At 52.4% G+C, this 12,234-nt stretch overlaps 2 protein-coding genes across 13 annotated transcripts in view; both read right to left on the reverse strand.

Annotated features, from left to right (window-relative positions):
• Positions 1-1,831: 1,831 nt before the first annotated feature.
• UQCR11 (ubiquinol-cytochrome c reductase, complex III subunit XI) lies at positions 1,832-3,443 on the reverse strand. Its single transcript, XM_072357613.1, has 3 exons — positions 3,394-3,443; positions 2,892-3,026; positions 1,832-2,059 (listed from the first exon to the last, which is right to left on the reverse strand). Exons 1-2 carry the CDS (start codon positions 3,441-3,443, stop codon positions 2,906-2,908), a joined length of 171 nt encoding a protein of 56 aa, XP_072213714.1. The 3' UTR covers positions 1,832-2,059; positions 2,892-2,905.
• An 875-nt stretch (positions 3,444-4,318) lies between these two features.
• Positions 4,319-12,234, reverse strand: part of TCF3 (transcription factor 3) — a 54,617-nt gene continuing 46,701 nt past the window's right edge. For 6 of the 12 annotated variants that reach the window (XM_072357704.1, XM_072357702.1, XM_072357703.1 and 3 more), the window contains one exon: positions 9,252-9,401. In XM_072357704.1, the coding sequence (XP_072213805.1) occupies positions 9,367-9,401 (35 nt within the window). In that variant the 3' untranslated portion in view covers positions 9,252-9,366. Of the gene's footprint in view, positions 8,961-9,251; positions 9,402-9,809; positions 10,037-12,234 lie in introns of those variants that run through there. The other 6 variants (XR_011905876.1, XR_011905877.1, XR_011905878.1 and 3 more) reach the window with 2 other exon arrangements.

Genomic DNA, 12,234 nt, shown 5'->3' on the forward strand with positions numbered 1-12,234 from the left:
AGAGGAAACCCAGCCTTGGGTGCAAGGGGAGAAGCTCACAGTGGGGTGGCTGAGCCCATGGGTGCAGGGTTGCAGTTGCTCAGACAGGAAGAACGTTCCATTTCAGACACCTGGCAGTGGAGATTGTGCCTTGAATCAGCACAGAGCTCCCATTCCACACGGCCAGGCTCGTTCCTCTTTGGCTTTTACATCTGCCTCTTTCTGAATGAACAAACCCAGGAAGCATCTCCCCCTCCTGCCGTTATTCCCTGCAATCTCGAGCACACACAGCTTTAACCACCAGCACTGACCAAAACCACATCGTTTTTCATCAGCCAACTTCCCCTTCGCCCATTATTCCCCCCCAACCCCCATCACATTGAAGCACTCATCCTGCTCCAACAAGAATAAAGGTTGGTGGATGAACCACGCAGAGGAACTGAGGCAAAACATTCCCAAATTCAGCCCTTTTTCAGCACAACAAATGGGGAAATAAGGAAGAGAAGATGGGCTGGAAGCAGAGCCTGAACCCTGCAGCTTTGTGTACAGCAACTGGATGGTCCTCAATGGCATTTTACTTAAGGACAGACTGCACAGGCTGGTGTTGCAGGTGGGGATGGAGATACTGACCTGGAGATAGCAACCTGCTCAATGCTCACCGCATTGCAAGCATGGGGCAACAGCAGCTGGAAAAGAGACTCTGGCAAGGAAGATGTTCACCCTGCTGGGTCTGAATGAGAAGTTCGGGCTGTAACTTTGGAGCTCGAGGGGAAAATATGCTGGTCTTCCTTTGGGAATGCTGCTGAGATACAGAGGGTGAAGGGCAGATGTGAGGCTCCAGGACATCCCCATCCAGCCCATCCCACGCGTTGGGTTTCTGCTCAGCCATTGCTGTGCCCTCTAGCGGAGCTCTCCTGCTTGTGACACGGGAGTTTCCTCTCGCAGCTCTTTTGTCTTGCCACTAATCTCTTCCTACACGCATGTGACGCTGCCTCGTTTGAAATGCAGCAGAAAACACGAGCAGCTGAACCGTCGCCAAAGGGTAAACAAATCCAAAGTCCAGACGTTTCTTGCCGTGCCCGCCTGTGCAGGCAGCTGGGCTTTGGAATCTAAGTACCTCCCAATGCAACCCACTGTGCGTGACAGCACTGCTGCTGCTGGGTCCTTGCTGATAGGGATACAGGAGAGCAATGGGAAGCAGAGATGGGCCCTCACTCTGAGCCCTTCTGAAGGCTCCTCAAAGCAGCAGGAAGAGGATCATCCACCCACAGGGATGAGCCCAAACCAGGTCAGGACTGAAGGCAGCAGCAGCAGCACATCGTGTCTAGACATGCTGAGCAGGTTAAGAGCACAGACTGACTGCTCAGCTCTGATCTCAGCATGGCGATGTAGAATGGCCTCATCTGACTCCCACTTCCAGGTGAGAATGGATCTACAGCTCTGTGTGCAGCACGGGGCTACAAGGCCAGCATGTGAAATGCCTTTAGCTCTCAGGAGGCAGCCTGGAGCTCAGGAGCACGGCTCAAGCCAGCGAGGTGACAGTTAGCATTAATGCTAAAGCAGTTATTCTGTTAGGCAGTCCAAGCATCCCACCCAGTGACACCATAGAGCCACATTATACAACAGTATTGCACTTAAAACAGTGTCACTCGGAAGCCTTCAACCCTGAAAGCAACATCACAACCAAGAGAAAACCTTCCCTAAAGAGATGCTGCAATCAGCACCGTGCAAAGAGGAGTTCAGAAACCATAGCAGCATGAATAGGAGAAACAACTACAGCAGTTGGTGTCTGAGGAAACTGCAAACAAAGCAAACCTGTGCAGACAAAGAAGGTAACACAGCAACACCAACGTATCGTTCACTTGGTTTATTTTGTCCATCGGCTTCATAAGTTACTTGCATTAGGCCAAGATCAGCTGTGGAAAGGATGAGAAGAGTGCGAGGCAGGTTGTGTGTGAAGCACAACGTTCACGACTGTTTGTGGCACCGCAGCCTCTTGTAGAATCTGTGCTGAGCATTTCAAGTTCACCTCATCAAAGCAGGGATCTCAACAGAAACACTCAATCCAGCAACACATCTCCTACAACAAACACAAAGCAGACATTGAGAGGCACTTCCTTGCAAAATACAGCAGCCAACGCTGCAGGCAGCTGTCAATAAACCTCTAAGAACACCCAGAATGAAATCGCTGCTATAGGAGCCAACACCAGAATGGAGGCTTTTAAAGGAACCAAAGGCCAACACAGAAGCATCCTCCTCCTCTACAGCAATGTGCCTTCTCTAGGCTCATACACAGCAATACTCTTACTTGAAAACAGAGAATATGAGCTGTGGTCTCAGGTCATTTTTAAGCAAAGAAAACCTCTTACTGCGTGGTTTAATTGCACGACGTGAGGGCTTTTCCTCAGCCTTTTCCTCTCAGTGTCTTTAAAATAAAGCAAAAATAGTCGTATCCGCAGCAAGGAATAGAATCATAGAAACACAGAATGGAACATAGAATAAAGCAGCTCAATAGTTCTAACAACAGTCTTGACCTTTAATGTAGCTAAGATTAGAAGTAAAGGGATCTGCTCGGAGTCCTAATTTACCCTGAAGGGCTCAACTTCATTTCTCAAGCCCCACAGCGCAGCGCTATATGAAATAACCACTGGAAAATGATATTCTTGGTAATATTTCATCCTTCTGAAACCCTGCGAAGCGCCGCCCGTTAAAAACCCAACAATAAAAGTGCAAAAGTGGAGCTGGAGGGACAACACAGCAACCAGCCTTTGAGGTATTCAAAGCCAGGCTGGATGTGGCTCTGGGCTGGTGACCCTGCACATAGAAGGGGGTTGGAAGCGGGTAGAACCCAGGCTGTTGTATGCTCACATCTAAGCAGCTTTACGACTTTGAGCTGCACAAACAGACCTTACCAGCAGAGGGAAGCTCAGTCTTCGGCTTTATACTTCCCACCGATGTAAGGGACGTACTGAAGGACGAGCTTCCAGTCTGTGATCCATATCACACCGGTCCCACCGACAGCGCCCCACGTAAGCAGGGTGGGAGTCCTAAAGACGGGACAGGAAGGGTTAATGCTTTCATTCTCCCCTTGGGGAAGGTCTGGCAAAGGGATGTGGGCAATGCAGCTCAGTTAAGAACTACCTTGAAGGAACCCCATACACATATATAAGGGGTACAGCCAAGATGTGACATAGGAAAAGGGTTAATGCTTTCATTTAAAGGAGACGCTTCCAAAGGGCCTTCAAGGCCAGCAGGAGGCCCTCCCATAAGGGGACATAGAGCTGTGGGGCTGCTTCAAAGGGGGAAAGAACCACATGAGGCCTCCTCCCCCCACACAGCCCGTCCCCCCCCAGCCCGAGGTGCGGCCTACAACCCAACCTGACCCGGTCCGGTCCGGTTCGACCCGGTTCTCACCAGTTCTGCAGCAGCTGAACGTAACGCGGCCCCACCAACTTGCTCAACATCTCGTCGCTTCAAAGTCACCCCCTCTACGCATGCGCCTCCGCGACGCCGTGTATCGAAGTGGCTGTCCGCTGCGCTGCCTGAGTGCAATGGTGTTGTCATGGCAACGGGCCTCCCTCTTCATCCCGAGTAGGCCTGTGGCCTGCAGATGGGGGCCCGCAGTGCTGTAGATTAGGCCCTGTCCTCGTGGTGGAGCAGAGAGATGAGCTTGAAGGGTCAGGCCTGTCCTCATAGCACGGCAGGGATGGGGGGAATGGCCTGTGTCACTGTGATGCAGTGAGGAGGGTTTCTCAGTCCTAATCTTTCCTTGTCCTGATAGGGATGGGTGGGTGGCTGCGCCTTGAGAAGGCTCTTCACCCCTTTGCCTGCATCCCATCAATAGCAAATGGGATTTTGCTATTGGGATTTGCAAATACCCATCAAAGCAATGGGTATTTGGCTCTGCACTGAGGCATGAAAAGGACCAACAGTGCTGAGCCAGGGCTGAACAAGGGGAAGGACATGGGATCAGCCCCTGGATGGGGACACAGAAGCAAAGGGGGACAAGGAGGACACCGAATGAAACTGTTTGCCCAGAGGTGATGAGCAAGGGAGGACTAAGACACCCCCTGCAAGCACAAGGGTGGACATGGGGCAATGCCCTTATAGGTACAATACAGGCCTTGTGGTGTTGGGTTTGGGCTGAACCCTTTGCCCAGAGCACAGAACAGAGGGCAGAATCCTGCTGGTTCTCCTTGTCTTTCTCTTGTGCAGATTGAGTCCAGGTCAAACCTTTATTACAGCTTTACATCCATAGGTACACAACATCTGAAAGCCAGACATGGTGGTGGTGGTGGTGGGGGGGAGGTTTGGATGAAAAGAAAAAAGGAATATTGTTATAAAATGTCACATTTATTGCTACATTACTGTTATATACAGGACAGTTCTCAAAATCTACTTTTAAAAAAAGTTAGGATTATTTAAAAACTCCAAATAATCCAGCCAGCTGTTTGGACACTTGTATAAAATTATTTAAAAAAATGAAAACAATTCTTATCTCGAGGCACTCAGAAACACAATTTTCATCCCCCAAATTGTGATTCATTCAAAGAACAAACGCGGTTCCCCACCCCCAAATACTTTACTTATCTTTTATTTCTGCTGGGTTAGGCATATATATATATATATTTACTATATATATAGTTCAAAACTATAATGTGTATCTGATTTAAGAACAAGGATTTCAGCCACTTAAGTACATCTGGATTTACAGGTAGGCAGCATAGACATCGAAAGCAAGGACCGTTTTTCTTTCTTATTTCAACACCACCCCCCCCCCCCCCACAACCCCAAAATAAAAACCCACCCCCAAAAGCAACTTTTCAATGGGGCTTAAAAATAACTCCTGCAGGCATCTCCCATCCCGCCCTGTCCTATAAAAATAGATAGAAAGAGCAACCATGGGATGGATTGTGCTTCGTTTTGCCTTGGAAAACGAATTAATATCCCACCCCCCCCACCCCCCACAAACACTTGGTGTCCTTCTCACCCCACAACCAAACACGTGGCCGCCCCCCATGTCCCTGTGCTGCTGTTTGCTGGGATGCTGGTGGCTTTCGGGTGGTTTGGGGATATGGGGGAAGGAGGGCACGGCTTGTGGGGATGCTCTGCTGCACCCTCAGCACACACTGGGTTGGGGTATCGCCCCATTGCTTCCCCACTGTGTGTGTGGTGCATGGTGTGTAAAGGGGTGAGAGGGGTTTTCTCTGCCCTCCTTGTACTGCTGGGCTGGTGGCAAAGGATCCGGGGACAGAAATACTGGCATGGAGCCCCTTCTCCTTCCCAAGGAAGAGCAGCCAAAACTGGGTGCCAGCAGAGCAGCCTGCAGAGCTCCATTCCCAACCACTGCAGGATGGAGGATGCTGGAGGAGCACCGCACAAAGGCACAGGAGGGGGGAAGCGTGCATGAGGAGCCCTAGGACAGGCCTGCCTTCCCCAGGTCAATGCTGGGGGCTGCTCCTGCTTCTCGCCACTCATCCGACCCACAGTCTCAGGGCACAGGTCTGGAAATGCTTTTGGAGCTGCTGGAAAATGAAGCTGCAACCCTGAGAACAGTGGGGCAGAGAGCAGAGAGAAGGGGCCGGGGCTGGGACCTGCAGAGCCCTGAGGGAGAGAAGAGGGGGTTGCATAGGATTTACAGGGCAAAGACCTCGTGCAAGCCTGTGGTGCAGCAATCAGTTCTTGCTAGTGCTGGTGTTAAGCAGGAATGGGGGGAATCCAGCGGCCGTGGCATGCTGTGGGTTGCCATGCCGTGTGTGGGGCTCTCTGCTTGTCCCAGCCCAACGCTGCTTCACCTCCCCATCCCAAGCTCTATTCTAAAGCCCCAGGCCAGGGGCTGGCACAGCACACAGCGGGGCTGCAGGCATCACTCCATAAAGGCAAAACTCTGGGACAGAGGGGATGGACGTTCAGAAGCTTCCTGCTTCTCAAGGGCCTCAGCTGAGGGGGGTGAGGGCTCTGCTGGGCTTCAATGTGCCTCAGACGTGATGCACCTTTGAGAGGCTTCTGCACTGAACCTGAACTTGCAGACTCTGGGGAAATCCCAGCCTGCTTCTGCCCTTCCTGCTCATGCATAACCTCAAAGGAACCATCACAACCGTGCCGGCTGCTCACCCAAACGGACGGCTGGGAAGGTCCACATCACAACTGTGCATTTCTTATCCAGACAGAGCAAAAAAACTCCCAGTGCCAAGCAAACAGACCCCAACCCTGAGCAATGGGACAGCAGAGCACAATCCTGCAACCACCCCAGCTCCTGCACAGCATCCACTGCTCCCAGCCCTGCCTGTGCCCCAGCTCCTGCCCCATAGCTCAGCACTGCACAGTGAGACACAAGCAGAGGCGCAGCAATGCAACGTCCCCACTGTGCTGCGTAAGAGAAGCACCAAAACCTCCCCATGCTCCAGCACAGCACAGTTTGTGCTCAAGGGTTTTTCTCTGTGCCCTGCCAAGAAGTCAGCTCGTTTTGCCAACATTTCTATTTTGCTGACAGCTTATGGATTATTATCGCTATTATTTTATAGCATTTTTGTTCTTTTTTCTTTTAAAATAGGGAGATTTCTCATTCGATCCATCTGTACACGACCACCATCTCAAATTCTTGTTGCTAAATCAACACGTCAGGGAAGCACTTCTAAAGCTTTCTGCATGGTTTCGGGCTCGCAGGGCTGGAGTGTTGTGGGGTCTCCAAGGGGATCCAGCTCTGCTGTAGGGCCGTCCCACAAGCAGAACCCAGTGCTGGAAGCCAGCAAGCTCATGGGCTGCTGCAGAAGCTGCCCTGCTTTCAGGTCTCACCCCCACAGAAGCGATGCTGGGGAGCAGGGAAAGCCAGAAGCATCCAATAACGCTTCCTACACCTCACAGCATCCCAGCAGGGAGAGATGGTCCCCACCCTGCTCCAGCATCCGGCCCCATTCTGAGCTATTGCCATGGGGAGACGAGCAACGTCCCGAGTGCTTCCAGCAGCCTTTGCTAGAGCACAAAGCAGAGCTACAAAGCACCAGGTTACACCAAGGAAATGCCACAGGACCTAATGCTGCTTGCCAGCCTTTCCCTGTACTGAAGCAATACAGCTCTCCCAGGAGCACAGGGCCCAAAAACAAAGGACAGAGACAGACCCTACTGCCGGAGCCCCAGCTGTGCTTGCCGTCCTACGTGCCCCCAAGCCAGCTCCTACCCCACAGCCTGTCCTGCCCCTTGGAGGCAGCTGACCCCACTTCCAGAGCACAGCAGACACTGCTGCAGGTGGGCACGGTATCGTCCAGGGGCACTGACACCATCAGCAAACCGAGCTGGGCAGAAGCGGGCAGAAAACATCTTGGAAGTAATTTTGGCGAAGGAAAGGGAAGAAACAACAACGACAACAACAACAACAACAAGAGAATCCCGGTGGATGCTCTTCCATTGCCAACTTCAGAAGGGTTCAGCACCTCCTGCAGCCTTCGTGTTTTGGGTTTCCTCCTGCTGGGCACATCTCTGTTGACCTGGAGCGGCTCAGAGCTGCTGGATTGCTGTGCAGGTTGGGTGCCCATTGCTGCCTTCCTTTCCTGTGTGTGCAGATGGCATCGGCTGCCCCACGTCCCCATGGCAGGATGGGCAGTGTGTGACCTCCAGGGATGCTCCGGTTCGCAGAGCTGTCCTTCCTGCAGCGCTGCCACTTCGGATGGTTGCAGCTCTGGAATGGGGATGGGATCACACCGCAGCCAGGCAGAGGGCTGAGCTGCCCATGTCCGTGTGTCCATCCGCTCTCACATCACCGGGCTCCACGTCCCCACTGCTGCTGCTGTCCATCTGCCACTGCCTCTTCCCAGTGCCTCCAGCTTTGTTCGGTCATCTTTGTTCAGCTCTGCCCCTAGAAGCACTCGGGCTCCAGGCGGCCACTTGCAGGCGTGGGCAGCTTCCATCCATTGCAGCTTCCATCCACTGCAGCTTCCATCCATTGCAGCTCTGCTTACCTTGGCAGCTCCTTGTTGCCTTCCGTGCTCTGTGTGCACTCCTGTCCTCCCATCACGGTGCTCCTGGGCCAGCACCCAACAGGAACCAAAGGGATCCAACCCAGCCCCATGCTGGAGTGGGGGGAGGATGGGGGAGCTCCTGCACGCTGCTGGTTGACTTCCTTATCCCAAATCAGAAGTGGCCAAAGCAAAGAGATGGAGAATTCAGCACGAGTTTCTTTTGTAATGGAAGGTACAAGCCGGGCAAGGACCAACACCTCCTTGCTGTGGCTACATTCGCTTTTAGTGGCTTTTCATGAGCCGATCTGAGAATTCCTCTCTTTATATCCAGTCTCTCTTAATACAATTTTAATATTCTGGTTGAATCCTAAAGATGCAACGTTAACTATAGAAACAGCAGCAGAAAAGCGTTGGGGAAGGGGGGGGGGGGAGGCGTACAAAGACATTATTTATACAAAAACAAAAAAAACCCCCCCAAAAAAAAGAAAGAAATAAAACAAATCCTTTTTGTCGCTTACAAAACATACGCAAAAAAAAAAGAAGCTTAAAAAAAACCCCAAAATAAAACAAAAAAAACCCGAAACCGAACCCCAAAAAGGCGCCGCTATTTTGTTCTACATCAAAAAAAAAACAAAGAAATCTCCTCGTCGTCGCTAAGGTTCCTTTTGTTTGGAAAGAGAAAAGAGAGAAAAGAGAGAAAAAAGAGATTAAGCTTAGGCACAATTTTGCTGCTGGCTGCTTGTGAACAAGCCAAGAGAAGACGCCGCCCCCTCCGCACTGAGTGATTACGTATCGGCTGTTCCGCGCTTTAGACTTAAGGCAATTTTGTGTTGGTTCGTTTTCGTTTCGGACCAGAGTTGGGTTTTGTTTTTTTTTTTTTTTTTTCCACCCCTTACGTCACGTCAGGATCCGTCCACGTTGTGTCAGTATGAGAAGGGATTGAAGTTGAGATGGGGTTTGGGATGCGGCAGGTCACAGCGAAGGTTTGCATCCGACGGGTCCTCTGTATCCAAAGGACAAAACCACCTACAAATCAAAGCAAGAAAAGCCTTGAATTGAGAACAGGAACGGAACGGCGTCCCCGTGCTGCGGGGTCACCTCTGTGGGATCCCCACCCTGAGGGCTCAGCGGGGCCGTGGGGGCAGCTGAGATGTCAGCTCGCTGTTTTATTGGGCCTGGCCTCTTTTTTTGTTCTCATTTGGGATAAATACAGGCAGCTCATCCATCGAAATGGGGATGGCAAAGAGGAGCATCGCAAGCACAGCCCGTGATGGTGGGATGGATGGATCCCGACTGGGATTGCAGGGCAGGGGATGGTACCTTTACATGTGTCCAACGGGGTTGTGACCGTCTCCAAGACCAGGATGCGAAGCTGAAAGTGTCATCTGGGGGTCACCCACCACTCCGGACACTTTCTCCTCTTCCCGACGCTTCAAGCAGGGCTGCTTTGGGGTTTCAGATTGCGCTCTGTGCCAAAAACAGCAGGGATGGGGAGGGGGGAAAAGGGAGCAAAGCTCAGTCTGGGCAGCAGCATCCCAAGAGTGAGGATAGAGGGCACAGAGGCACAGGACAGACCGGGACATGCGAGGTGGGAGCTGCTCTCTGCCCACTCCTGCAGCTCCGCTCCAGCAAAACCCCACACCCGGATGGAGCAAAGCAAAGCGAAGCCGAGAGCTGAGTTTTTCCAAAGGGATCCAGGTACCAAATTCCCATAAGCACAACGGGAAAAGGAACAGAGAGGCTCCAAGAAGCCAAACCCCAGGCGGTGGCTTTGGAAAGGTCAGCACACGTGAAGCAGAGCCGGCAGCAGAGATGCACGCGCACGCAGAGAATGGGGAGAGGGACCCCGAGTTGCTCCTCTGGCAGATTCCATACCTCGTACTTGCTGCTCCAGGCCCAGAATGACCTGCACCGCTTGCTGAGGATGATCAGTTTGGTCTGTGCTTTGTCCGTTTTTAAGTGCATCTGACACATGCGTCCCAGCTCCTTAAAGGCCTCGTTAATGTCCCGCACGCGCACCCTCTCCCTGGCGTTATTGGCCATTCTCCTCTCCCGGTCCCTCAGATCTTTGTCCTCCAGTGATAAGGGCCTCGTCTGTACTGCTGGGTTCACAGCACCACAGGGTTAGTCAGGGGGTTGCTCCGGGAGGGGGGGCAGACGTTGCCGTGCTGGTAGTGCTCCTGCTGTCCACTGGAAGCGGCCCAAACGGGCCTCGTTTTGCAAAGCCAATTGCTGTGGGTGCTGCCGAGGGGGGGTCCGGGCTGCGGGGGCTGTTTGTCCCCTTTGCAGCTATGGAGGTGCTGCCAGCATGGGGTGGGGGTGCAGTGGTGGCACTGCTGTTTTGTTTGCAAAAGTCTGGGGATGTTGGGGCACGTCTCGGCCCCAAAACGTTGGGTTTATCCCCCAAGATGACGCCCAAACCCCTCTTTGTTCATTTGCAGCCAAGTATCCCAACAAAGGGTTTGTGCCCCAACCCTCTGATGGGTGCGGGCAGCACTATGGCCAAGCACCCCTGGGTCAATTTCAAGGGCAATCAAACTTGGCTCATCCCAGGGAGCCCAGATCCCCCCCAGCACCTGGAAGGGGGAATTCTCTCTTCCAGGCAGGGATGGATCCTGGCAGAGCTCCCGGCGCCGGCAGCACCGTGCTGGCAGCACCGTCCCCCATAGCATCACCGCAGCCCTGTGACCACCACTGTGTGCAGGACTGTGACCCCCACTGTGCTGCACAGACGACCTTCTCCCCCAGAGCAAAAATTCTCACCGGGAACGCCCCTATCTGAGGTCCTGGGTGCCAGCCCTGTCCCTGTCCTGTCCTCTCCTTGTTGTCATGGTGCTCATTTGGCACAGCCGCTGCCTCTCCAGCAGCCGGGATGGGCCAAATAGCGAGGCCACCTCCAGCCACCCCAGCAGTGACATTGCCACTGCTAACACTGCTGACTCAGACCACACCACGGGTGGGCTGCGGCTGTCTCCCTGTTGTGCTGTCCCCTAAGGATGCACAAAGCCTGGTGTCACCCGGTGTCACCACAGCTCCCTGCAACACCTCGACTTCCTGCCTGTCCCATCTGCCACCAACCACAGCACAAAGTCACCCGGAGGTCACAAAGGGACTCCAGGGCATGGATGGATGCGGGATCAGCTCCATCCCAGAGCATACATAACCAATGGAGCGGTGCCACCCTACCTGCCTGAGCTAAAAGCTGCACGCGGGGCTTGCTGTGTGTCCCCAGCTGTGTCCAAGAAGGGTTTATAAAGGGACAAGCGTGGGAGACCAAAGTGAACACGGTGCCAACTCTGTCTGACCCCCTTCCTCCTCCTCCTCCTCCTCCCCGACCCCCTCCCAGCCACCCCTTGGCTCCTGCCTCCGGCCGCAAGCAGCAAGTACAAGGTAGAGAGTTGGGACCACCGAGAGGTCACGGCTGGGGACTGTCTGTAGGAGATTGGAAAGAACAGAACCAAAATAAAAGGAAAAATAAAATAAAAATAAAAATAAAAACTCGAAATGAAATAAAAAAATAAATAAAAATATAAAAAGGAAAAAAAAGGGGGAAATTAAAAAAGAGACAGGAAAATAATTTAAAAAAAAAAATAATATATGTTATGAAAAGCAAAAAAGGGGAAAAAAAAAATAAATTACAAACTGAAAAGAGGCACAAAGGACTCCAACATCAATGCAACAGCAGAGGCCAGCAGAGAGGAGCACAGCCAGGCACAGACCACGGGTTCATGTGTTACAAACAGCCTCTGCAGAGAGAAAGGGGTTAACCTGCCCTGCGCTGGGAGGTGGGAGCATGCACTGCATGCACTGCAGGTGTGGAACAAAGCAGCAAAGCCCTCTGGAAGCTCCGCTGTGCACATACAGAGCTCCTGGTGTGGATGGGAGCGAGGCCGTTTGGTGCAGCTCTGCAGTCCCCAGTGCTTTGCTGGGGGAAGGAGGAGGAGGAGGAGGAGGAAGCAGCTCCTTGTGCTGCAGGGAGGAATTGGGTTTGGGGCGGTGGGGTTTTGCTGTTTGTTTGGGGTTGGTTTGGTTTTACTGCTGGCTGAGGTGGTCCCGGGGCTGTGGGTGCCCCAAGAGGGTGAGCAGCATGCAGTGCACGGCAATGGAGAGCGCAGAGAGAAGAGCAGGAGATGAGACCAAAAAAAACCAAACAAAAAAAGGCAACAAAAAAAAGGAAAAATAATTTAAAAAAAAAAAGAGAAAATAATAATTCATAATAATAATAATAATAATAATAATAATAATAATAATAATAAAGGCATCGACAGCCTCGGGAATGCAAGGGCAAAGGGGAAAAGAG

Source organism: Excalfactoria chinensis, chromosome 26, assembly GCF_039878825.1.
Source record: "Excalfactoria chinensis isolate bCotChi1 chromosome 26, bCotChi1.hap2, whole genome shotgun sequence".
NCBI classification, from domain to species: Eukaryota; Metazoa; Chordata; class Aves; order Galliformes; family Phasianidae; genus Excalfactoria; species Excalfactoria chinensis.